Source organism: Pyrus communis, chromosome 16 (genome assembly GCF_963583255.1).
Source record: "Pyrus communis chromosome 16, drPyrComm1.1, whole genome shotgun sequence".
NCBI lineage: Eukaryota > Viridiplantae > Streptophyta > Magnoliopsida > Rosales > Rosaceae > Pyrus > Pyrus communis.
The window spans coordinates 14,429,289-14,452,142 of record NC_084818.1 but is presented as its reverse complement, the minus strand read 5'-3'; the positions used below and the strand labels follow the sequence as shown (position 1 = coordinate 14,452,142).

Genomic DNA, 22,854 nt, shown 5'->3' with positions numbered 1-22,854 from the left:
TCAAACCGAGACTTGGAAGATGTCAACTTGCCCCATGTCGATGCCTTCTTCATCAAAATACAAACCTCCAATGCCCTAGTAAACCGCATCCTGGTTAACAACTGCTACCCAAGTTTTGTTCGAGCAAAAGTCTTATTAGAGATAAAAGAGCTTAAGAAAATAATAAAATCCAAGTAAGGGCATGGGTACCCAATGACAAATATCTATTTTGAATACAATGGATATAGAGAATTGTGGAATTACAAAGTGATGATCATCAATGATATATATTGGTTTATATAATTGTAACCCAAAAGCTTGAACACCTCCAATTTATGGAGCAGGACCCGCTGAGGCAAACCGAAAATTGGTTCTCGTCACTACTGGAGCTCCTACGCTAGCATGAAGAAGCAGAAGCTCCTCCAAGATGGCAAATTGAAAGGTCGAGTGTTGGGCTATTTGCATAGACAATAGCTAATGGATATTAGCGATTTTCGTTTGGAAACCGTCTTGTCGAGCCACCAAGGTTGCTAAGGAGTCTGAAATTTCCTGATTTGGGTCTAGGAAAACCTCCACAGAGGAAGAAGGCTCTACTGTGGCAGCCCTCTTACCCATGGCGAAGGAGGCTCTGAAAACTAATTGATGGGCTCACAACAATGTTGTAGCAGGAAGAAAATGAAATACGCAGGAAAAGGAAAGGAAATAAGAAAATACTCTTCTTCATTCATATGCCAAAAAACTGTAGCTAGGGTTCTAAATACGTGAGAACCTACTCTTACCCTACGAGACCACTAATACAGTGATTACAACACGTAGCAAACCAAAAAAGAAATACAAAAGGATAATATTAGAGACTAGGCTTAATAGTTCGAATACCTTGGGCCTCCCATGACTCGAAGTCCATCATAATATGTACTAAAGTTATTAAGAGCGAAGATGGTTGAACATCGTTTATTAATAATGCATGTCTGCGACTAACGGGGAATGATGCAAACACCAAAAGACAAAAAGGTTACTATTTAGGCCTGAAATCTTGGGTTTGGGCTGAAATAGTCTCTACTTAATAAGGGTGTATTTAATTGAGAATTTGAAGGATTTTAATTCTTTTAATGAATTTAGGGGTATTTAATCAGGATTTTAAGTAATTCTCAGAAATTCAACGTGTATTCAATCAGGATTTTAAGATAATTTATTAAATTCCTTAAAAATCCAGGTTTATTCAATTATGACTTCAAAGAAGTTTATAACATTCCAGGTGTATTCAATTAGAAATTTATTTTAAAGAATTGTAAAAAGTTTAGGAATTCGAGAGAACTGAAGAGATTCCCTAGTGCAATTTAAGTATTCACAAATGTCTCATCTCTCCTGAGATTTCGAGAAAATTGAATCAAATTTTTTTATGAAATCTCTATAAACCAATTAAACTCCTTTAAACTGCATGAATTTATAAATCTATTAAAAACTTTCAAATTTTCAATTGAATACGTGATTGATTTTCAGATAGTGGCACTTTTGAGAATCTCGGAAATGGGCATTCTCTCCCTTTTTCTTCCGCCAAGCAAACATCTATATAAACCCAAACACAACAATATGTCGTCAGTTGGAACACCGAGCTCTCTCTCCCTCCTCTCTCTCTAAGATCGAAAGAAGATCTATCTTTTTTATTGCTGTGATCAGAGATGAACTGTCTCCAGATTCTCACAGGGTCTCTCATCCATTTCCCTACACACATATTCCATAAACATTCACCGATTAATGAATCTTTTTTCATTTCAATTTTTTCCAAATTTCAGATCCCCTGTTTTGCCTCTCCGGAGCTTCGGAAGCAGTCCCAGGAGGCCTTCCTTCTATATAGCAACTCTGGTATGATCATCTTTCTCCCCCATTACATATAATCTGCGTATGCAGGCGTGGTACGGAATGTTTTGCAGATTTTACCAACTTCTCTCACTCAAGTGCAGGGAACAATGAGCTGCATCGATCTACCCGGAAGCATGGCCGTCAAGGTAAATTAAGAATTTTTGAAAGCTTCTGTGATTTTTTCATGCTTGGATCTTATAAACTTGTCTTTTTTTTTATTTTATTGGGTTGGTTTCTGTTTTGGGTAGTTTTTCTGTCTATTTTTTTCTTGTGTTAATGAAAATTAAGTCTGGGAGATGGAAGCAGTTATGAATGCATTTTGTGTCATTTGTAATTGAAATTACTTCAGCTGTATCATTTTCCGAATTTGGGGTTCGGTGTTTCTCAGAAGATAATTTGAAATGAATTAACAGCCTTGTGTTACTGGTTTAAGCTTCTAAAGTCAGTGGTAAATTGTCATGGTTTAGGAGAAGTGGATAATGGATTCATTGTTGACGTGCTAAGATATTAACCCGCATATGATATAGGCCTTTGGACCATAATTTGTATCTCCTAGTAATGACATAGTACTTGGTAGGGTATGAATTATGCTCATTGATAAGCATCAATGGGTGACATAGTGCATGATAGGATATAAGTCTTTTGGCACAATATCATTTGACTGTGATGGCCCAATTATGTTAAGTAGTTTCTGTGGATCTATGTGTTTTTCTGTAGGGTAATTGGGGATGAGCAGTATGCATGCCTTCATTCAATTGGTTGTTCAATTTGTGAGACATGTTGTCTCGTATCTGTCGTCGATCATGCTACTTGGTGTGATTCTGTAGGCAATTTCTGGTTCCACCTCTAGTGCTGAGACAAGTGGTGCTGAAGCGAAAGAGGAAAAGTCTGAGATATATAGTAATAACATGACAGAAGCCATGGGTGCTGGTAAGTTAAAATGCTTGAAGTTTTCATAGGAATGGCTCGTACACTGAGAAACAAGATATGAAATTGTAGGATTTTTCAGTGTTGGAATCTGGTTTGGAGGGTGTGCACAGTGTTTAGAATTTAGATTGATTTCTTTCGGTGTTACATTTTTATTGTTACTTTGTTTCTGTCATTATAGCTAACAATTTCTCATATAATCTTGATGCAGTCTTGACCTATAGGCATGAGCTAGGTATAAACTACAACTTCATACTTCCAGACTTGATTGTGGGGTCTTGCCTACAGGTGATCATTGTTTTTATAACTGGTCATAGTAACAACTTTTATCCATTGTTAAAGTTTCCTAGACCGAGTATTTCGTTTTACTTATAACCAGACTCCTAAAGATGTTGACAAACTTCGAAGCATCGGCGTGAAGACTATATTTTGCTTGCAACAAGATTCAGATTTGGAGTATCCTGAATATTTTGTCTTCGAAGTTTTCTTTTGCCATAAACTCATTACTGGAAAAAAATTCACTTGACTCACTTCATTAGGCATGAGGTAATATTTGTAATGTGTTGGCCATTTGAGGCAACTGTCACAATTTAAGTTTATTTAGAGGAAAATTAAACATTAATTTCCTTAATTAAAACTTCCAGATATTTTAGTGTTGACATTGGTGCCATTCAAGAGTATGTCAAAACATTTGATGACATTGAGCACTTGCGTGCTGAAATAAGGTCAGTTATTTGAAAATTTTTGGTGTTTCTCTTATTGTTGTTCGTTTTCTGGATGAATTTCTGACATTGAAGCATGATAGTTTGTCTCTCATTACTGAAAAGTAGAAGCAGTTAACTTAAGTTTCTATTTCCCAATTCTATCCATGCCAATCATATCGAATGATCATTTTAGTTGTTTGGAGAGCAATATCAATAACCAGCTTATGAACTTTCACATACAGTTTTTTTTCATTAGAAATTTACTAATTATTCGTCTGTCTGTGCTTCTCTGTCCCTCTCTGGGGGAGAGTCTGTGTCTGGATGAGCATGTACATTAGCACACATGACACAATACATGTATAGTTGCTTCATATATTCAGCCGGGTAATGTTTGATGTTGCAGGGACTTTGATTCATATGATCTACGTCTCCGGCTTCCTGTTGTCCTTAGCAAATTATATAACGCCATAAATCAAAATGGAGGTGTCACTTATGTGCATTGCACTGCTGGACTTGGAAGGGCTCCTGCAGCTGTGGTATGTTGTTAATGGTGTATTTAAAAATAATGTTATTCTTCCCAATGTTTGCGTAAAATAGCAGACACCTTATGGAACTAATGGATTTAACCATTCACATGGAAGCTCACCCACCCGCCTATCAATTTCTTATTACTTATAAAATAGTGTTATGCGTTTGTGCTTTTGATATGCGTATTTTCATCCATGACCATTTATGTTTGTGTTTAGTACTTTGCGGCTTTTTTTTTTTTTTTCAGCCAGAATTAATGCAATTGTATTTAGTTCAATACGAATTAAAATGAACCTGTTTGACGTCCAAGGTTTACTATTAGTAAGTGGACCAGGAAAAATGAACAAGGGGGAAAGGTTTTAGTAAATTAACCTAAAACGTAGGAATAGTTTTTTGTCAAAGCCAAAACATATGTTAGTAGATTACGTACAAGGGAAAGCTCATACTGTTTAGACAAGGAGAAAATGTGGGACTATTTTAGTTTCTTGTATTTTAGTGAACCCATGTGACGTGTGTTTTCCGCATGGGGTCTCATATTTCCCTGCAGCTAAAAATTTTCTTTTTTCTTTAGACCATCCGCAGACCTGGCAGTTTTTGAGCCCTCTTGACAGATGCTTCCAATCCTGCGAAGAAATTTTTTCAGTTGTCTTTACAGTCTCTCAAGATACCTCAAGAAACTGCCAGGTCTGGGAAACACACTCATTAGTAATTCCCTATGTAGGGGGAGATGTGGTATTATTTTAATGTTAAATGCGAAACATTTAACCTACACAGTCAAGAATTTAGTAAATTTGTTAGAAAATCATTTAAATCATATGAAGCCAGCAACAATAGACAGGCATACACAAATAAATGCATATCCAAATAAGTCTTTGAAAGTAAGAAAAAACAATGAGAACTGTTAGTAACATCAATTTTTTTAATATACAGCTTGCATTGTCTTTCATTTCATATATACTTATTGAATTGTCCATTACACAGATCAGTCTGGTGTGTTGGTTATCTCATTTTAACGTTGTTCTTGAATGTTGTTATGATGGCAGTTGGCTTACATGTTCTGGGTACTGGGATACAAACTTACAGATGCTGTCAATTTACTTATGGTAACCTTTTTTTTTACTCATTCTGATGTGGAATTTATCAATAATTCAATACAACATATCTTTTTGGTAAAAGAGCTCCTGTGCATTTTATTTAGTGAAAATGAAAATCCTAGAAGTTTAGTTTTGTATTCACAAATCTTTGAGAGAACCTTGCATGTCAAGCTTTAAAATCATTAATGAGTTTTATGTAGTTGTAAGACATTGCTATTTTCAGAAGAAAAAAGATTCAGAAAGTTTGAATCAATGATATGACAGCTAAGCCGCTGTACTGCATGAATTAATCTGGAACTTCATAACGTCTCAGAAGTATCTTTCTATGGATTTAATGCAGAGAAAACGTCCGTGCTTCCCAAAACTGGATGCTATAAAAAATGCTACTGCAGATATTGTGAGTATTTTTTTCTTTAATGCTATTTTATATAAATAATTGCTTAAGTCGTCTTTACATGTTACCAGTTTTTCACATGTATCAATTTTCAACTTGAAAATATGATGATATTGTAAAAGTTTCAGGGTGCATGGTGACTATCTATTTAATAGAAAGTTTAGAAATTAGAGCAGTATTCAACCGCAATACAGTAATAGATCCATTCCTTAATGAAAAAATCTTGCCAAAATTGCCAGGTGGTAAATGCATGCTGGTGATTGTTTTCATTTATTAATGCTTGAATTCATTAGTAATATGAATTACTGAGGGTGGATAGTTTCCCTTTCTTCTGTTTTTTTATTGAAATTTGCACAAGCCACCCGGACTTTCGGGTTATGTGCATTTGCCACCCAAAGAATTTTTTTAACAATTAGCACCGAGACTTTAGATTTTTCGCTAATTTACCATCTCCATCTATCTCTGAAACAGTTTAAGTTCATTTGATCTGATATCTGTCTTCTTTTGTTATGTAAAGAGGAAGTTATTAAAAATCCACATGTCACATATCTTCTCGTATAAAGCTTACAGGCATGACAAAAAAGGTTGTCACGTTGACTTGGGGAGGTGATAATTGCTCTACAGTGGAAATCTCTGGACTTGATATTGGATGGGATCAGGTAGTAATCTTTTTTATTTCAACCTTAGCGGCAGACTTCTATTCTTGCTATAGCCTCAAATTGTGGTTTTAATGTATAGTGCTTTCTATCTCTAAATGCGTAGTATGGTATGGACTGTTTTGGACTGACTCTTGGGTATTGCTTTTCCGATGCTCATTTTTCAAGATAATGTGATAGAGATGATGGGGAAGATTAGTCTTATAAGAAGAGTATATGTATATAATCATGTATAGAGATGCTCGCACCTTAAGAAAGCATGTGGTTCTCCAAATGACCTAGAAACAAGTAGAGCTGTTGCAACATATTGTTCAAAGCAGATTTGCATGTCCTAGTAAAAGAATTTAATCCCTATTTGTAAAGGTCCAAGTCGCGGCTTATTAGATAGGATACAGATGTTACGATTAAACTCATCTTGGGTCACTACAAGACATAATATGTCATTGTGGTGCACATACATTAGATTGATTGATTGTTCTGTGCGGGAAGGTCAAGGAAGTTGGTGACCTGATGACAGGAGAGCCAGTGATGGCTCATGATGTTCTTATCAATCTATTATGTGCCTGTGCGTAAAACTTTGGTTCGATTTGAGCAAGCAATCCATTAAATTTGAATAATTAACAATACATATCATCAAGATGTTGAAGAAGATTATATGGGATTGGACATGAAAAAGCATAGACATATTGAAGTTTTTGTTCAAACATCATAAGAACAGAACTGCTGTTGACTTGAATAGTGCGGTGAAAAAGTAGTTGCTTCTTCTTTGAGCAATGGCCAAGAAGTTTTCCATTTTACTTCTATGTTTATTGAGGATAAATGAAACATAGTGATTTTGAATGCTTAAGATCTTATAATTTCAACTGTTGGAATTCTGGTGATAGTGATACTGATACATATTTTACGGTTTGTGTTCATTTCAATCTGTGACTTTCGCTTGTGATGCTTGTCCAGAGGATTCCTTTAGAGTTTAATGACAAACAGGGTTCATGGTTTCTCAAGAGGAAATTGCCGGTGAGGATTTTTCTGAATAAAAAATTTGCTTATGTTTGGTCTTTCAGGTTCAGCATTGGTTTTCATAACATTCAAACTTTGAATGTTTTATTCATCGACCAGCTTATTAAAATGAACTTATGCTTTACAGGAAGGACGATATGAATATAAATACATTATTGATGGTGGATGGACGCACAATAAGCACGAGCCTTTCACCTCTCCCAACAAGGATGGCCATGTCAACAATTATGTTCATGTAAGGTTCAGCTTTGAGTCTTTGTACATAATTAAATAATCTAAAAGGAAAATATAGATATATATTCCTTTATAAAACAATCTTGAGGTTCTTTTGCCTATTGGAGGCAGGAAGAAAACGGTAAAATCTTAAGATATAATGCCCTTCAGGGCTTTGTTTTGGAAAATTTTGTCTGCACATAATTTTTTTGTATAAGGAAGCAATTTGGCCACTGGGCATCAAGAATATGCCAGATATCTTTCTTTCTTTGTTAAATAATGCCAGATATGTTTCGGGGAAATTGGAAAGGAAGTTTTATAAAGTTGCTGCTTACTTTGTGGGATTAGAAACTTTGATCGCATGAATGGATTTTAATTGTTCAGGTCGCACCAATTTTCTTCTCATTGGCTGAGCTTCTCGTGCAGGTTGTTGAGGAGGATCCTAACAGTGCTAGTGCGGCCATACGGAAGAGGATGACTGGTGATGATCCTCAACTTACAACAGAGGAACGACTGAAAATAAGACAGTTTCTCGAATCTTGTCCCAGTGATGAGTGAATTACAAAAGGGCAATACAGTTGTTCTAGCATGTAAAGTAGTAACTGTACGAGTTCCCTATTCTTATGTGTTAACATATATGAAATAATGTGGTATAGTTAATGATCAATAAATGTAAATTCCTATTCCAGCAACAACTTAATAATAGAAAGGGAGGAGCGGAATTTAAATTGACTGACCTGATTTATAAATGTTGTAGAGATCTTTTCAGAAGGATGAAGATAGGAAAGCTGTGTTTGATTGTGGTAGAGGTAAGTCCTGCTCAACATGAATTTTCCACAGCCTTTTTTCATGATTATTTGTTTGAGTAGATTTGATGCGAGTTTGTTAAGAGGTTGATGATAATTGAATAATCGGTACTGGCACAAAATTCTACTTATATTTGTTTGACCCCTAAACCGTAAACTCAACTATTGTGGGGTTCAAGACTTATTACAGATTATGGTAAATTGCATTCTGCAGAGGTTATTAGAGATCACAATATTCTCAGAGTTTCTGTTAGGAGACCATTTGTGGTGAGCTTGATTTTGTGAATTATGTTAAACTGTTTGTTGAATTCCTTTCTGTTGTTTTTTGAATTATATGTAGCATAATTATGAAGTATCTGGGCTCATGGGTCATGTTTCGGTTTGATGTGAGACGTTGGCATCTGTAAGTTCAAAAGGGAAATTGTTTTAGTGACCTACTCATTATCATTAGGTAGAAACTTTTTGTTTACTTGTGGTGATCGATAAATTTTCTGCTTTCTGCGTTTGTTACTCATGTGTTGATACAAGACTGGGAAACTGCTGACATGAATTGTTAACTTAGATGCGTGGTGGACTCCTGATGTTGCATTTCCGTGTACTTGCACTAGTATTGTATCTTTGTTTGATGTATAATTCTTTTCACCTGTTGAGGTTTCTGGTATCGGATTCTACAGCTGCTTCGCTTCTGTTTTCCTCGGAACCACCAGATTGTGTTGTTGGTGTACTTTTTTGTGATTTAGTTGTAGCTGGCTGCTTCTCAGTTGTATCGTTCTTTCTTCCTTCAAGGAAATCTATCGTTTCCTCCCCGAACCATCAATTGGATCTCCGAGCATTTGACCCAATATCGCCCCTAGATCCAAATACCACAGCACCCTTCTCTCCTGCTACTCTTTTATTGTTTTCGTTTTGGTTCTCCTTCCTCCCCGAACCATCAATGTGATAAGGAACAAGAAAACCAGTAGAGAATGAGTGAATCATCCCAAACATAAGACTTCTCAAAGCTCAAATAAGGAAAGAAAATAGTACTAATTGCTTCGGTTGTGTTTACAAAGTGATCTCGGGCGTGACCATTTGGTGTGGTGGCCTTCAGATTCCGCAGTGGACGCATCAGAGAAATTGAATGCGTTTGTTAGCAAGGAAAGTCTGGTGGTTTGAAAAATCTCGCTTCTATTCAATTTTCTACAACTTATTGACAAGATTGGTTGTTTTGAATGCAAAATCATCTTGAAGGGTTTAGACTTTATAGTTTTAGTCCCATGTCGGTGTCAAACGCTCAAAATTTATAGGTTAACAAACTTAAAATAATAAGCCCTTAGTAGGTTGGAATTGAAATTGAAATGAAGGACTCAAGATTTAAGTGGTTCACTTCTCAAACTGGACTACATTCATTGTGTTGCTCAAGTTGTACTGATTTTAAAGGTTACAAAGAGTGTTCAGCTAAAAACTTATCTTTTTCTCTCTTTAGTCGTCCAACCACCTTACAAGAGGTTCCCACCTCTTTATATAGGCCCTCCATGAACCCAAAAAAAAAAAAAAAAAAACTCCTACATTTCTAGCATTTAATGTGTCACATGCATCGACTAGCGGGTTGGAACTTTCTTTAACCATCAGTCGACATTCGGCGCGTGAAGTGATGCTTGCTCAGTTAGGGCACGTCTTTCTAGATCAATACATACCAAGCAACCAACTTAGCCTTGATTTATCAAAAATGTCATTCTAAACAGTGGGCGAACCACCTTTATGTCGTGTCCTAGAGTTTTGCTTTAGATTGGTGATTGACACGTGGTCTGATTGGTGTCTGAGTAGGCCTACTCCTAAAACTTTGGGCCATAAAGTTATCAGTCTTCCCACGTGTCTTTGGGGGTCAGAAAGTACATTATGTTGCTCAGTCAGACTAGGCTAGTGAGCGGTCCACTCTAGCACTCAGGTATATCCCACTCAGGTATATCCTTAATTGGGTATTGGGCTTCTCAATCTTCTAGGTTTGACCTTAACTAGGCCTTTTGGATCTCTCCCCTGACTTGCACTATTTTATGAGCTGAAAATAACTTGTATTAACGGTCGGTTCATTGCTTTGATTAGGTCTAAAAGATCACTCTATACCTAAACATTGGACACATTTCGGTTTGAAAGGCTTGGCTATTTTATAGTGGATAAGAATCAACTCCGGGAAAGCTGGTCGTTATACCTGCCGTCACTTTGCGAGAGGACAGTCGGAAGAAAAAGAACCTGTGAAGCGTAAACGCAAACAGCTTATACACACCATCTCCTCGATAGAATTTACTGCTCCGCGCGGAATTTACCAGCCAAGAGGCAAGACCCGCATAGGCCTTTTGTTTCCAAAAACGATTCATTTCATTGAGAATACAAGGACCAAACAAGTAGTTTTGGAGAGAGGAGGGCTCTAGCAAATTCAAAGATATACAAACATGTCAATTTAAATCCCCCTCGCCAGAAGTAGAATGATAAAAGAATCAACGAAATTATCAAGCGACCCTTTTATCACAGTGGTGGAAAAGTGTTGAACCCTTGCATGACGGTGTAAGTTTTAATCCTGTCAGTGGCTAATCTAACATCTAATCTAACAAATCTATCGTTTAATAAAAAAAATTTAAAAAACTAAAAACGAAATTATCAATATTGGGTCATTGGACACAGTTTTATCATACAAACTATGATTAAAAAAGGTAAAGTTATGTAAAATTTTGCATCAATGTATATATCAAACATTCAATACAAAACCTTTAACATGCAGTCTTTGTATCCCTACAAAAGCTCAAAAAGAAGCAAGGATATTGCCGGTCAATATGGTGGATCATGTATACGCTCTTGCACAAGTTCATTTGTTCCAAAATATTCCTATCTTCCTGCATGCTTGACTCAGACGACACTGAATGCTGATTGTATTGTAGACGAGAACCGGGATGCAATGGTCTGGGAGGCAAACTGTTGGATCTGCTTTTTCGCGTCTGGAAGCAAAATCAAAGTGTTATTAACCAAGAATATGAAAACAAATTATCCCATCAAACACTACGGGGAGAAAGAAAAAGGAAAGCCAACTAGTGAATCTATCTTCAAATATGGAACTATTCCAATCTAACAGTTGTAGGTGATGAGTAACAGGCGTGTTACCTGCAAGAATGAGAGCTTAATAGCTATAGTACAATATCATCTACTTATTTATACATACCGTTCATATGTTTTGGGTATAAAAGAAAACTTTTAGGGTTCTGTCTTATTTGTGAGTTTTCCACATTCTTGAGTTTTATGTTTGGGTTTTGTGGTTCCAAATTTGTTGGTTTTATCAATTATCATCAATTAAGATCGCCCCAACATAAGTAGAATCCCGAACCAACCACTGTAATAGGATACATGATATGCGTCCAGCATAACATGCACTTCATGTAAAATGGTTTTCGTGTAATCTGTCCCAATAGTTTTTAAACCCTATCCATCCTGCGACACAAAACACAGAAAAATATCCTATATATCCATATATCTAACAACAAAATCAAATCAATGCTTCCATACCTTTCCGGCATTTGGTAAAGCCAACAATATTTGCAATGCTAAGGGTCAAACACACTCCTACGACGAGGAGATAATCTGCCTGAAACTTTATTAGAGAAAATATTCCAAGCACAATCCATGCAACAGCCTGCCCAAAAATGTAAAACAGCAACTTGAGACGTCAAAATAAAACAGTTCACAACTATGTGCACCTTTTACATACATGCACAGTGGACCTTGCTATATATATTTTAAAAATACTTTTTCAGTTTCAATTCTATTCATATCATCTTCAACTCCAAGCAGATCCATCCAGCTTCTTGTAGAACACACAAGTAACACAATGCTTTTAATATCTACTTTTATAACCTAATGCATATAATTTATCAGTATAAATCTTTATGAAAAATCGTACAAACGAAAATTGGTGCTGCACCACTTGTTATATTGAAGCTTATTTGCTTACCGTGATGTAAAGTGTCCACCAGAAGAGCCATGAATCCTTTTTGTTCATCCGGGCCAATGACTAAAGACATACAAGTAAGGATCAGCTTGGATGATAGTCAGGTGGTAACAGAGTCAACAGTAAACACTCTTATATCATTGAGCTTAGTAACAAAGGGAAGAGAAAACGATAATACAGATTTTTGTGATGGTAATACTAACCTCTTGGTCAAGGCATTCAAATTTCCACACACTCTCACCAAGATCATTTATCTCATTCCACCACCTCAACCCAACTAAGATGCGTCCACTAACATTCTTAACTACCCAGAAATCAAGGGCAGAAAGAAGAACAGTCACAACAAAAATGATGACAAAGTTATCAAAAAAGAGGGCAGAAAGTATGTAAAAAGCCAATGCTCCAGCCTGTGAAAGAGAAGGAACATAATGTTACTTAGTGAAGGAGGCAACACATTTAAATGACAATCTTTCGTTTATAAGAAACGGTAAACAAGAAAACTATAGATACTAGACCTTGAAAAGAACGTGGAAGAAACATGTCTTCGGGTTGGCATAGTTTTCCCCTTGTGGCTGCACATGAAAGTAGAGTAGAATTAGCTAAACGGAAACAAAAATGAAAAATGGTTACAACATAATGGGTCCCCGAGTTCAAAACAACACCATCTTACTTTCAACCACAACATAACGAGTCCCCAAGTTCACCGGAAAGGGCCAAAATTAAAGGGAAGTTTTCACATTCAAAGTCGCATTCATATTATTATCTATTTTCTGGTAAGGGCAAATAATGTAACACCTTTGATAAGAAACTCAATCCTTTTGCGACATATTACACTCTGAAATTGAACTCTTTCTTCGGGTGACATAACAACAAAAGCCCTCTTCCTATTTTTTGTTTCCCTTCAATAAAACCTTTCCTATTCGAAAATTAGATTTAGCTGCCGATTATACAACAGATTAGAATTAAGTCCCTGCACAATGCTAGACCTCCTCTAAGCAGCAAGCACCATACGGATCTTTACGAAAAATAAAATTCAGTATAAATTGTAGCGATTCAAGGCCTCATTAATGAATGATACTCAATTTCCTCTCCCTTTCCACAATTTTCTACTCAACCAAACAAATTACTAAGCTCAAAACATATCAACGAAAACATCCACCTAAAGAAAATCAGAAATCGAGATTACCATGGAAATTTTCCAAATGAAATGTTAGCTAATATTCTAATCGTTTTCCATTATTTTCTCAGCAACCAAACAAGAACGCAAAACGCATAAGCCAGATCCAGTAATAATCCAAAAACCCTTTCAATCCCAACATTAAACCCAGAAACGAATGGCCCACAAATCCGAGAAACTGGAGCAACTGAAATCGGAAATAGTAAGCAAGAAATTGAAGAAACGAGTCAACTCACCTGGCTGAGATCCATATTTCCCAGCTTGTGGATTTATGGGGTTATCTCCGCTCCTGTCTGAATTCCGAACAACAATTTTCTGAGCTCTCTTCTTCTTCCTCTTCTTCTTCCTCTTATAATACGTTTGCTTCGTTAGATGCAGCCTCCCTTTTTTGTTTTTTTTGTTTTTTTGTTTTTTTGTTTATATTTATTTTATTTTATTTTCACAATATTCAGGTGGCCTCGGCCTCATCTCAACTAAATTGGGCCCAACATGGGCTTGGCCCTGTCCAAAGTAAACGTGGGTGGGAACATTAAGTATTAAATTAAGGTATTGTATACGTTTCGATTCCTGACCCTAATGAAATGTCTTTGTGAGTATTCTCGGCTTCTAAAATGGTAGACCATCATAGGTAAGCTATTAGCTAGTCCCCTTTTAAACGAAAGGAAAAATTAAAGTATGATATGAGCAATTTAAAAACAATACAATACACGGAACGATACGTATAATGTGAACTTAAAGATTAACGTCATATAACAATGTTAAATTGAGGTACTGGTACCAAGTATGGATGTGATATCAACGATTCTCATAATGGCACCATATCAACAACATCACTGAATATCGTCAAATTTGCCGACGACGACCAAGTAGAAGATGGTGCAGGATAACCCAGAGCGCAACAACATCCATATTAGATCTTCATCTTGGTGACAGCAGACATCATTGAAACCATTACCACCACCAAGATTAAGTGGTTTTGGTGGTTGTAAGTTAAACCTCATTATTATTAGGTCCATTGTCTTAGATTCTTTTTTCGAATGCGGTCTTAAAAACTCCCTCATGAAACTTCCTTAGTGTAGAATTTTCAAATGTGAGTTAGGCCAGTTACAATTCAATTCTTTTGTCTTTACATTACAATAGTTTAACGCTTTTTCTATTTTTTATACATCCTTATTAAGTTCTGTCCCTTAATCTTTTTTAATTCATTCGATTCAATCGTTAGAAACTTAGAAACGGGTGTGAGATGTAAAAACTGGTTGTGGATAGCACCACTCGTTTACAATATGTCAAGTCTGCTAGGGTGGGCATCCGACTAAATAGAGTATTAAAGTAATGGATGGTTTTGAGGACTCCAGCGGGTTAAGGTGTTTCAAATATGTTCACCACCATATGGTCAGTGAAGTTACAAAAGCACACCCTAGATTACACGGGTTAGTGATTAGGGTTCTCTTTCTCTTTTCATCTTCTTCTATCTCCTCCTCTCACATTCTCTATTTTATCTTTCTTCTTTTTTTTTCTTTTTTTTTTTAATAAAAAATTAATATAAGATGTTGACATGACTTAACCATGACCGGTTCAAAGAGGAGGGGAGGGAATGAGAGGGAATAAAAAAATGGAGAGAATCTACTCCTTCGTTATGAGTGGTAGTATGACAACCTCATTCACTATGAAGTGGCAACAATCAAAAGTTTACAACATCACTTGTATCCAAAAACCAATTTCAAAAAAGGCTTATTTTTAGCACATCCGTTGGAAGTCTATTTTAATTTCACTTTACTTCTTATAACTCAAAAGTTGCTACTTTATTCATTGAAAATCAAAATTTGCTCCGCTTTGCCTCCTGAAACTCGATTTTGATTTCATTTTGCCCCCTGAAACCTGTATTGTTAAACTTGTATTGTACTGGACTTTGTGCCTTACACTTGTAAATAAAAATACCAAAATAAAAGTACCAAAATACTATTATTAAACTTGTATTGTACTGAACTTTGTGCCTTACACTTATTATACTGGATCGTGTGTCCAATACACTAAAAAATCTCTTTTTGTGGGCCGGGTGACCGCAACGCTCTCCAAACACAATAATGTAAGAAAGATGAGGTTTGGGGTCAGGGGGAGGAATGGAGAAAATCAGCATTCATTTCTTGTTGCTCCAACAGCAGGCACAAGCAAAAGCAACCACCTTACCCTAGTTCCCGTTATGGCTATGTTCAATAAGATTGGGAGGTTTGCAAATTTGGACATTGGAGAATATCCAAATACCAAAATGCTAGAAAACAAGAACAATTGAGCGAAGCATCTCTGAGCCACCACAAATTTGCACATTTTGTTTGGAGGGATTCAATTCCACTTTGTGAATTTTTCTTTTTATTTTTTTTATACAAAGATATATTATATACTAATGGATCTGATCCCGTTACTCCAAATATTCAAATCTAAAAATTCTTACCTATAAATGCAGAGAAATATTGTTAATTGTAGTGCTAAACGAAATTAATCCTTCCAATCTAGGTTAGAAAGATCATTCTATTCTATATACCTACAACATGCAGAAATAACATACACGAAGCCGTTGGATTGGAAGAACCGAAACATCCCATGTGATGTAATTCCCAGTTCCATCCATGTAAAATTTGAACAGTTACTAACTGACTGTAGTGTCGGTGCTGCCTGGCTGGAGCACCAAAAGCCAATCTATTAGGTATCGTTTGGTATGCAGACGGGACGGGACGGAACGGAATGGAACGGGACGGGACGGGACGGGATAGGACGGAACAGAACGGAGCGGGAGCAAATATGCCCTCGGATGAAAACAAGGAGGAAGAAGAAGGAGACGGAGAGGTTATAATTTTGTGTTCCACGGATGTGGAATGAGTCGTTCCAGGGGGTGAGGTGGAACGAAAATTCACCCAAAACTCGTCCCGTGGAACAGCTCGTTCCACCCGTTTTAGGCGCACCAAACGTGGGACGGAACGCCCTGTCCCACTCTGTTCCGTCCCGTTCCACGTACCAAACGGTACCTTAAGTACGGATGAGAATCCTCTCCTGATCTCTTTTGCAGTTTTATCTTATCTGTTTATCGGACATCGTTCGATTACTTTTTATCAAGTATTGTTTGTGTTCAATTTTAAATAAAAAAATAAAAAAAATTTCTAACTGCAGGATGTTAAATAAACGAACAAGATAAAGTAATTTTCGCGATCCTTCACAAAAAAGATTTGGATAAGATCTTATTCCATCAAGTACATAGAGTCATAGGGATACCCTAAAAAAAGTATGAAAGAGTCATAGAGATACTCACCCAGAAGCGAACCCAATGCTCCAATTTGCAAACCTTGTACACTGCAATTATCCCCTCACTCATCACTCTCTCCCCCTAAAAAAAACCAAGGAAAGAAAATTAGATGAGTCCTACAATTAATGTTAATATCTTATCACACATTTACGTGTGTGACAATTAATCTTTGTATGGTAATTTTTTTTATTATTTTTTTACAGAAAAAAAGAAATTTAGGGTTTTTGTTTATATATTTGTATTAAAAATATAAATTGGAAGGTAACCACAAGCCGCCCTTGGGTTTTTTTTTTATTTTGGAAAGCAATGGGGACTATGTGTTTAACTAAACAGAGGGGTCCGAAAGCAAACAAAAGCACTCTGTTTTGCAATTTTTTTTTATTGGAACTTTAACGAAAAGTTTATGGTATTATTTACTTTAACGAAAAATCATATTTTTACACTAAAAAATTAATCATGATACTATTTACTTTACTCTTTATTTTGTCATTTTTCTTAAAACTTAAAATTTCCAAAGTATTTTCATTATTTTTTATTCGATTAAAAGCCCTTAAAAAAAAAAAAAAAAAAAAGGCTCTTTATCTCTGAGAGTGACACGCTTATCAATCCAAACTACAAAGCAAGCAGTCCAGGTGTCCTCTCAAAGTGCCTTTACTCTCTCGCTCGCTCTCCCATCTGCTTTGTAGGCCGCTACATTTATAGTCGCGTTATTCCCTCGGTCTCGGTCTCGGTCTCGGTCTTGTTTCTGGGTCTTTGTAGTTTCCAGTGCAGAGCAAAACCCAGATTTTAGTTTTCAGATTGAAGTTTTGGAACAATGGTGGTCCAGTTTCAGTTTTCTCCCAGAGGAGGAGCTCTCGGTGCTCTTCTGCTCCTTCTCCTCCCAGTTTTCTTGCCCACTTTGTTCAGTCCGTTGGGCCATGCTTCTCCTTCCATGTACTCGGTATGTTTCTTCCTCTTCTTTAATTACCTGTTTTCCTTGGATTATACTTCCCCTTCCACGTACTCGGTAAGTGGTAACGAGGTTTTCCTGCTTTTTCTTAGAGGGATTTTCTGGCCTTTTTCTAGTGGTTTTGGTTATTGTTCAATTTACTAATGCTGTACAACACGGTAATTTCCTTTTCTTAGAGGGATTGCATGCAGTTTTTGCTTTGATTTGTTTGCTGCTGCCATTTTTCTTGTAAATTCGATCACCGACAAACTGAGGAACAAAGATTATCATAGCAATTAAGGCGTACATGCTAGAGCTAGAGCATGAGTCGGTCTTATGATGTCGGAACTACTCCAAATAACGCTTATACTTGTTGGGTTAGGCACTAAGCTGAATTAAAAAGTTGTTACATTGATGAAATTTGATTAACTCCGCTAGAAATTTTGGGACCCGTGAATGGCGCCAAGCGAGGTTAAGATGGAAATTGTTTTGTATGCTTGGGATCATGAACACATTGTTTGTACTTGTAAGAATAGGAAGGGCCTTAAAATTTACAAAAACGAAATGCCGAGGCGCCCATCAATTGTTATGCGATGTTTGTGCAAGTAGATATGTGTGCCATTAGTGATATATAAGTGCATTTCCCACCTGTTGCAAAGATCAGGATCATTTAAATACTGCTTTTCTTTTAGGGGCTTGATGTGATGACGAAGTCGACTTTTCAGGAGTGGAATGTTCCAAAATCTAAGCACCTACGCCTTCTCAAGAGTGCTTTACAACGCCAAACTGTGAGTAAGAGTTTATTAGTTTGACTGATTTGTACGCATAAAATTAGACTGAAAAGATTAAAAAAAAAAATCTTTACCTTGTGTAGTCAGAAGGGGAACTCTCGGATCTATGGACACCATTGGCTAAGGAATCATGGAAACCTTGTGCAGAATCATCAGTTGCCCCTTGTGAGTGTTTACGGAAAACAGCGTTACTTTGGTTATGTCTCTGTATCTAAAGTAGTTTTACTGTAGGTTGCAGAACTAATGTGTTTTACAATGTTAAGTGCTACTTTTTCGCAATTGATTCTTTTATCTCATGCAGCATTACCGGAAAAATCTGAGGGATTTATCCAAGTTTTTCTTGATGGAGGGCTGAACCAGCAGAGGATGGGGGTAGGTCTTAAAAGTTTGTAATTCATCCAACTTGTATCTGTTTCAAAGTTGTGTATAACCACCTGGCTAGTTCTTAAAATTATTTTATTTGTAGATATGTGATGCAGTAGCAGTTGCTAAAATACTGAATGCAACCCTTGTGATCCCGTACCTTGAAGTGAATCCTGTATGGCGAGATTCAAGGTATTTGTAGAAGCAAACGTTGATTTATATTTGCATTATACATGTCTTTATCTCTTGAATCCTTATTGGTACTTATTCTTCTACCGGTTCTTTTCTCTGCAGCTCCTTCATGGATATATTTGATGTTGATCATTTCATTAATGTATTGAAGGATGATATTAGAATAGTTAAAGAGCTCCCTTCTGATTTCTCGTGGAGCACAAGGGAGTACTATGCAACTGCCATCCGAGCTACGAGAGTTAAGACAGCACCTGTCCATGCTTCAGCAAACTGGTATCTAGAGAATGTATTGCCCCTAGTTCAGAGGTCAGTGTCACCTGAACTTGTTGGCTTAAATTATAGTGTTCTTCTTGTTTAATTTTCAGACCTTTAGTAGCTGTTGAAGTCAATGGAAAACTATGGCTTCATATCTTAAATTTCATATATGCTGAATTGTATGTGGTTCAGTTATGGAATAGCAGCTATTGCCCCATTCTCGCACCGCCTGACATTTGACAACTTGCCTATGGACATCCAACGACTACGCTGTAAGGTCAACTTTCAAGCATTAGAGTTTGTCCCTCATATTAGAGCTCTTGGAGATGCTCTGGTCAGCCGTCTTAGATATCCTTCTAGCAAAAGTGGGGGAGCTAGTTCCAATTATTTGCAGGAGATGCCTAATGTGAATGACAAGCAAGGGGCAGGGAAATTTGTTGTGCTGCATCTACGGTTTGATAAGGTTTGCCCCTCATAATTTGATTCACATCCATTTAGATTGACTCCTTTATTTTTCCCCAAAATTTGTGTCGTGCACAGTGAAATTCTGGCATTGCTGGTGGATGGAACTGCTATATGTAAACAATCGATGTCTAACTTGCAGTATTTTATGTTCTGCGGTACACAAACAATGGACAGATTGTATTTGTAACACATTATGTGCCACTTTAACAACTTACAATTGATTTGTAACTGTTGAAAAGTATGAAAATTTTGTGTTTGCAATATGGAAATTATGTTCTGGATTTATTTTTCGTTCTGCAGGATATGGCAGCCCATTCGGCCTGTGATTTTGGAGGTGGAAAAGCTGAAAAATTGGCTCTGGCCAAATACCGACAAGTGATCTGGCAGGGAAGAGTCCTTAACTCCCAGTTCACGGACGAGGAGCTGAGGAGTCAGGGGCGTTGTCCATTAACTCCAGAAGAGATTGGATTGCTTCTTGCGGCTTTAGGATTTGACAACAATACCCGCCTCTATCTTGCTTCCCACAAGGTTATTAGTGTTCCTTATATCCAACTCATGTCAGCCAAGTCTCATCCAGTGAATGGGCAAATATCAGTTAGGAAATTCAAATCTAATGTTTCTGGTTACCATAGGTCTAATTCGCAATTTCGTTTTGTTTTCTTCAGGTATACGGTGGGGAAGCTAGGATTGCTACTTTGCGAAAAGTGTTTCCACTTATGGAAGATAAAAAGAGCCTTGCTTCTTCAGAAGAACGGGCCCAAATCAAAGGAAAGGCTTCTCTGTTAGCAGCGGTTGATTACTACGTTAGCATGCACAGCGATATCTTCATATCTGCTTCCCCAGGAAACATGCACAATGCACTGGTAAGACTTCCAAATAAATTTTTTTTTATCAATTCTATGATGTCATATATTCCTGTTGCCATGGCTGGTACTTTCAACTTGTGAGGGTAGTCACTCACCTGCATAATGTCTTTGAGCACCCATCCTTACACGAAGGCACGAGATGTTCACTGCAATTTGGTGAACTGTAGATATGTTTTCACATGCTCTCCATATCATAATGTTCTGCAACTCATAGAATGCTGACGAAGAAGAAATTAATGTCAACAGGTAGGGCACCGAACTTACGAGAACTTGAAGACCATCAGGCCGAGTATGCCACTATTGGGGCAACTCTTCCTAAACAAAACCCTTAGCTGGTCGGAATTCCAGCAGTCGGTGGTAAAAGGGCACGAAAACAGGCAAGGACAAATCAGGATTAGAAAGCCTAAGCAGTCCATATACACGTATCCTGCTCCGGACTGCATGTGCCAGGCATGAGTTTAATGTCACAGCGAAGGCGGGTATGGCGAGTTTGACATCTCGTTATTTGGTACCACTAGATTTTGAGACTTGTATTATTTGGTAAATAAAAAAACAATGCCCATTTCCGTTACTCGTAAAACTACATAGCTAATATCTTTCGATAAGGTGCAATAGGTGTGATAGGTGCTTGTGGCCCTGTGGGGATGTATTGGGAGGAAAAAATAGTGTAAAAGTGGGGTTGTAAACTTGTAATATTTGTTGATGTGTTTGTTTCATTCTCTACAACCTTGAAGGACAAAAGGAATTTGGAGGCTGGTTTTCGTATTCTTGTATCGAAATGGAGAGGGGAAGAGCGATGAAATGAAAGGCAAAAGAATATGATATAATTTCATTAAAAGCCAAGAATAGGCTACTCAGTATGAGGGCTCAATCAAATTACTCAATGAGGGAGTTTCATGTTTGCCCTAACTTTTGTGGGTTTCCATTCTGGTCCCTTAATTCTTTTCGTCCCTAGTTTTTTGTTTTGATACTTTGGAGTTTGGAGATTGGTTAACTCGATTAGCATAATTTGGTAAAGAAAAGTCGAACATAAAACTTCTCATTTACATCTCATGATAATTTGTACCAGAGATTATAGTTTTCTCTACTGACTTATTGATCGGCTATGAAGGATAAAAAGCAGAATGAGAACGAGATTAATGAAATTTTGTCATATATGTTTTGTTTGAAATATATATTTAGTTATTTTTTATACAATAAAAATAAAAATAAAAAGTGATTAAAGCGTGGCTGTAGCGTTGCTTCTAATTCTTTCTCACGTCAAGAAAAAAATTGTGTGTACTTGATTTATTAGAAAACATCTTTCGATGATCAATCCTTACAAAACGTGCAATTTTGCACTCATATTTAAAATAAGAATACGATTGTGTAAATCTTAGTGTATCTAGGTATATCTTGGAATATTCTCTTTAGTAGATATGATCCTATTAGAGTTGTAATCCTATTAAGGTAAGGATTTAACGTATCATACTACTATAAATAAAGCCACAATGGGGTAACACAACACACACCTCACAATAAAATCTCTCTTTTTTTTCTCTTATTGCCGCCGGCCTCCCCCTCTATATTCCCCTAGAATAGTTCAGCTAATTAGGCCTACAACACGTTATTAGCACTTTCTTACCAGAAGCTAAGGAACTGAAGGATCATAGGAGGAGATTTTCTTCTACAAAATTCAAAGGCTCTTCTTTGTTTTCTGCCAATTAAGTATGCTTAAAATAAAGTAAGATATTTGAAACATTCACAAATCATCAAAACATTCCCCATGATACATGAACCCCCTATATTTATATTTTCCTTCTGATATATATTGTATATGATTTATTTATTTGTCAATATATATATACACACACACACACGTTTCATGCATTACGCAATTATTATTTTTCTATGTGGAATTTGTGAGTCAAAGCATATAAATAAATTAGAAGCAATTTAGGGCTTTTCAACCCCTAGCGAAGTCGGAAAAAGAACAAAAAAAAAAAAAAAAAAAGAACCTAGGAAATATGCGGTATTGGTTGCGGCTCGCTGTCACTAGCCGAGTGGAGCACACATGGGAGCGGCATCATCTGATGCCTTGGACCACACTAAAGTAGCCCTTTGGGATTTACTGCTCAAGCATGACAACCCAGGCCCTTGCCCTGGTAGGGTATTCACGGGCCTGCAGCCCCAGCCCAACCCGAGAATTATGGATATTATTTCTCGATTGATTAATTGAATGAATGAAATTATATTTATATATGTGACCGATTCAATTAATTTATTTCTAGTTACGACTAATGGAGAAGTTAGTTGTCTGGCTGACTGATAGTGCTAACACGCACACCATCTTGCGTGAGCGACGCTATTTTACTAACTTCGTACCTAAGAA

At 36.8% G+C, this 22,854-nt stretch overlaps 3 protein-coding genes across 4 annotated transcripts; 2 read left to right on the top strand and 1 right to left on the bottom strand.

The window, feature by feature from the left end:
- The first annotated feature begins 1,544 nt into the window (after nucleotides 1-1,544).
- On the top strand, nucleotides 1,545-8,308 carry LOC137720506 (phosphoglucan phosphatase DSP4, amyloplastic-like). The gene is made up of 14 exons (XM_068459583.1): nucleotides 1,545-1,684; nucleotides 1,773-1,842; nucleotides 1,941-1,985; nucleotides 2,667-2,769; nucleotides 2,978-3,054; nucleotides 3,146-3,222; nucleotides 3,411-3,491; nucleotides 3,874-4,006; nucleotides 5,042-5,101; nucleotides 5,433-5,489; nucleotides 6,050-6,145; nucleotides 7,097-7,156; nucleotides 7,287-7,394; nucleotides 7,799-8,308. The coding sequence occupies exons 1-14, from the start codon at nucleotides 1,659-1,661 to the stop codon at nucleotides 7,928-7,930; spliced, it is 1,125 nt and encodes a 374-aa protein (XP_068315684.1). The 5' UTR covers nucleotides 1,545-1,658; the 3' UTR covers nucleotides 7,931-8,308.
- A 2,563-nt stretch (nucleotides 8,309-10,871) lies between these two features.
- Nucleotides 10,872-13,704, bottom strand: LOC137720405 (Golgi apparatus membrane protein-like protein ECHIDNA). The gene is made up of 6 exons (XM_068459473.1): nucleotides 13,565-13,704; nucleotides 12,667-12,723; nucleotides 12,355-12,558; nucleotides 12,155-12,214; nucleotides 11,710-11,836; nucleotides 10,872-11,147 (listed from the first exon to the last, which is right to left on the bottom strand). The coding sequence occupies exons 1-6, from the start codon at nucleotides 13,577-13,579 to the stop codon at nucleotides 11,059-11,061; spliced, it is 552 nt and encodes a 183-aa protein (XP_068315574.1). The 5' UTR covers nucleotides 13,580-13,704; the 3' UTR covers nucleotides 10,872-11,058.
- A 3,571-nt stretch (nucleotides 13,705-17,275) lies between these two features.
- On the top strand, nucleotides 17,276-21,202 carry LOC137720001 (O-fucosyltransferase 39). 2 transcript variants are annotated; one of them, XM_068458991.1, is made up of 10 exons: nucleotides 17,276-17,563; nucleotides 18,277-18,339; nucleotides 18,426-18,507; nucleotides 18,644-18,714; nucleotides 18,809-18,897; nucleotides 19,000-19,203; nucleotides 19,345-19,615; nucleotides 19,918-20,145; nucleotides 20,283-20,480; nucleotides 20,730-21,202. In XM_068458991.1, the coding sequence occupies exons 1-10, from the start codon at nucleotides 17,438-17,440 to the stop codon at nucleotides 20,937-20,939; spliced, it is 1,542 nt and encodes a 513-aa protein (XP_068315092.1). In that variant the 5' UTR covers nucleotides 17,276-17,437; the 3' UTR covers nucleotides 20,940-21,202. The 2 variants fall into 2 exon arrangements, with proteins under 2 accessions (XP_068315092.1, XP_068315091.1); XM_068458990.1 differs by having other exon boundaries at nucleotides 17,278-17,563; nucleotides 18,244-18,339.
- The last annotated feature ends 1,652 nt before the right edge of the window (nucleotides 21,203-22,854 follow it).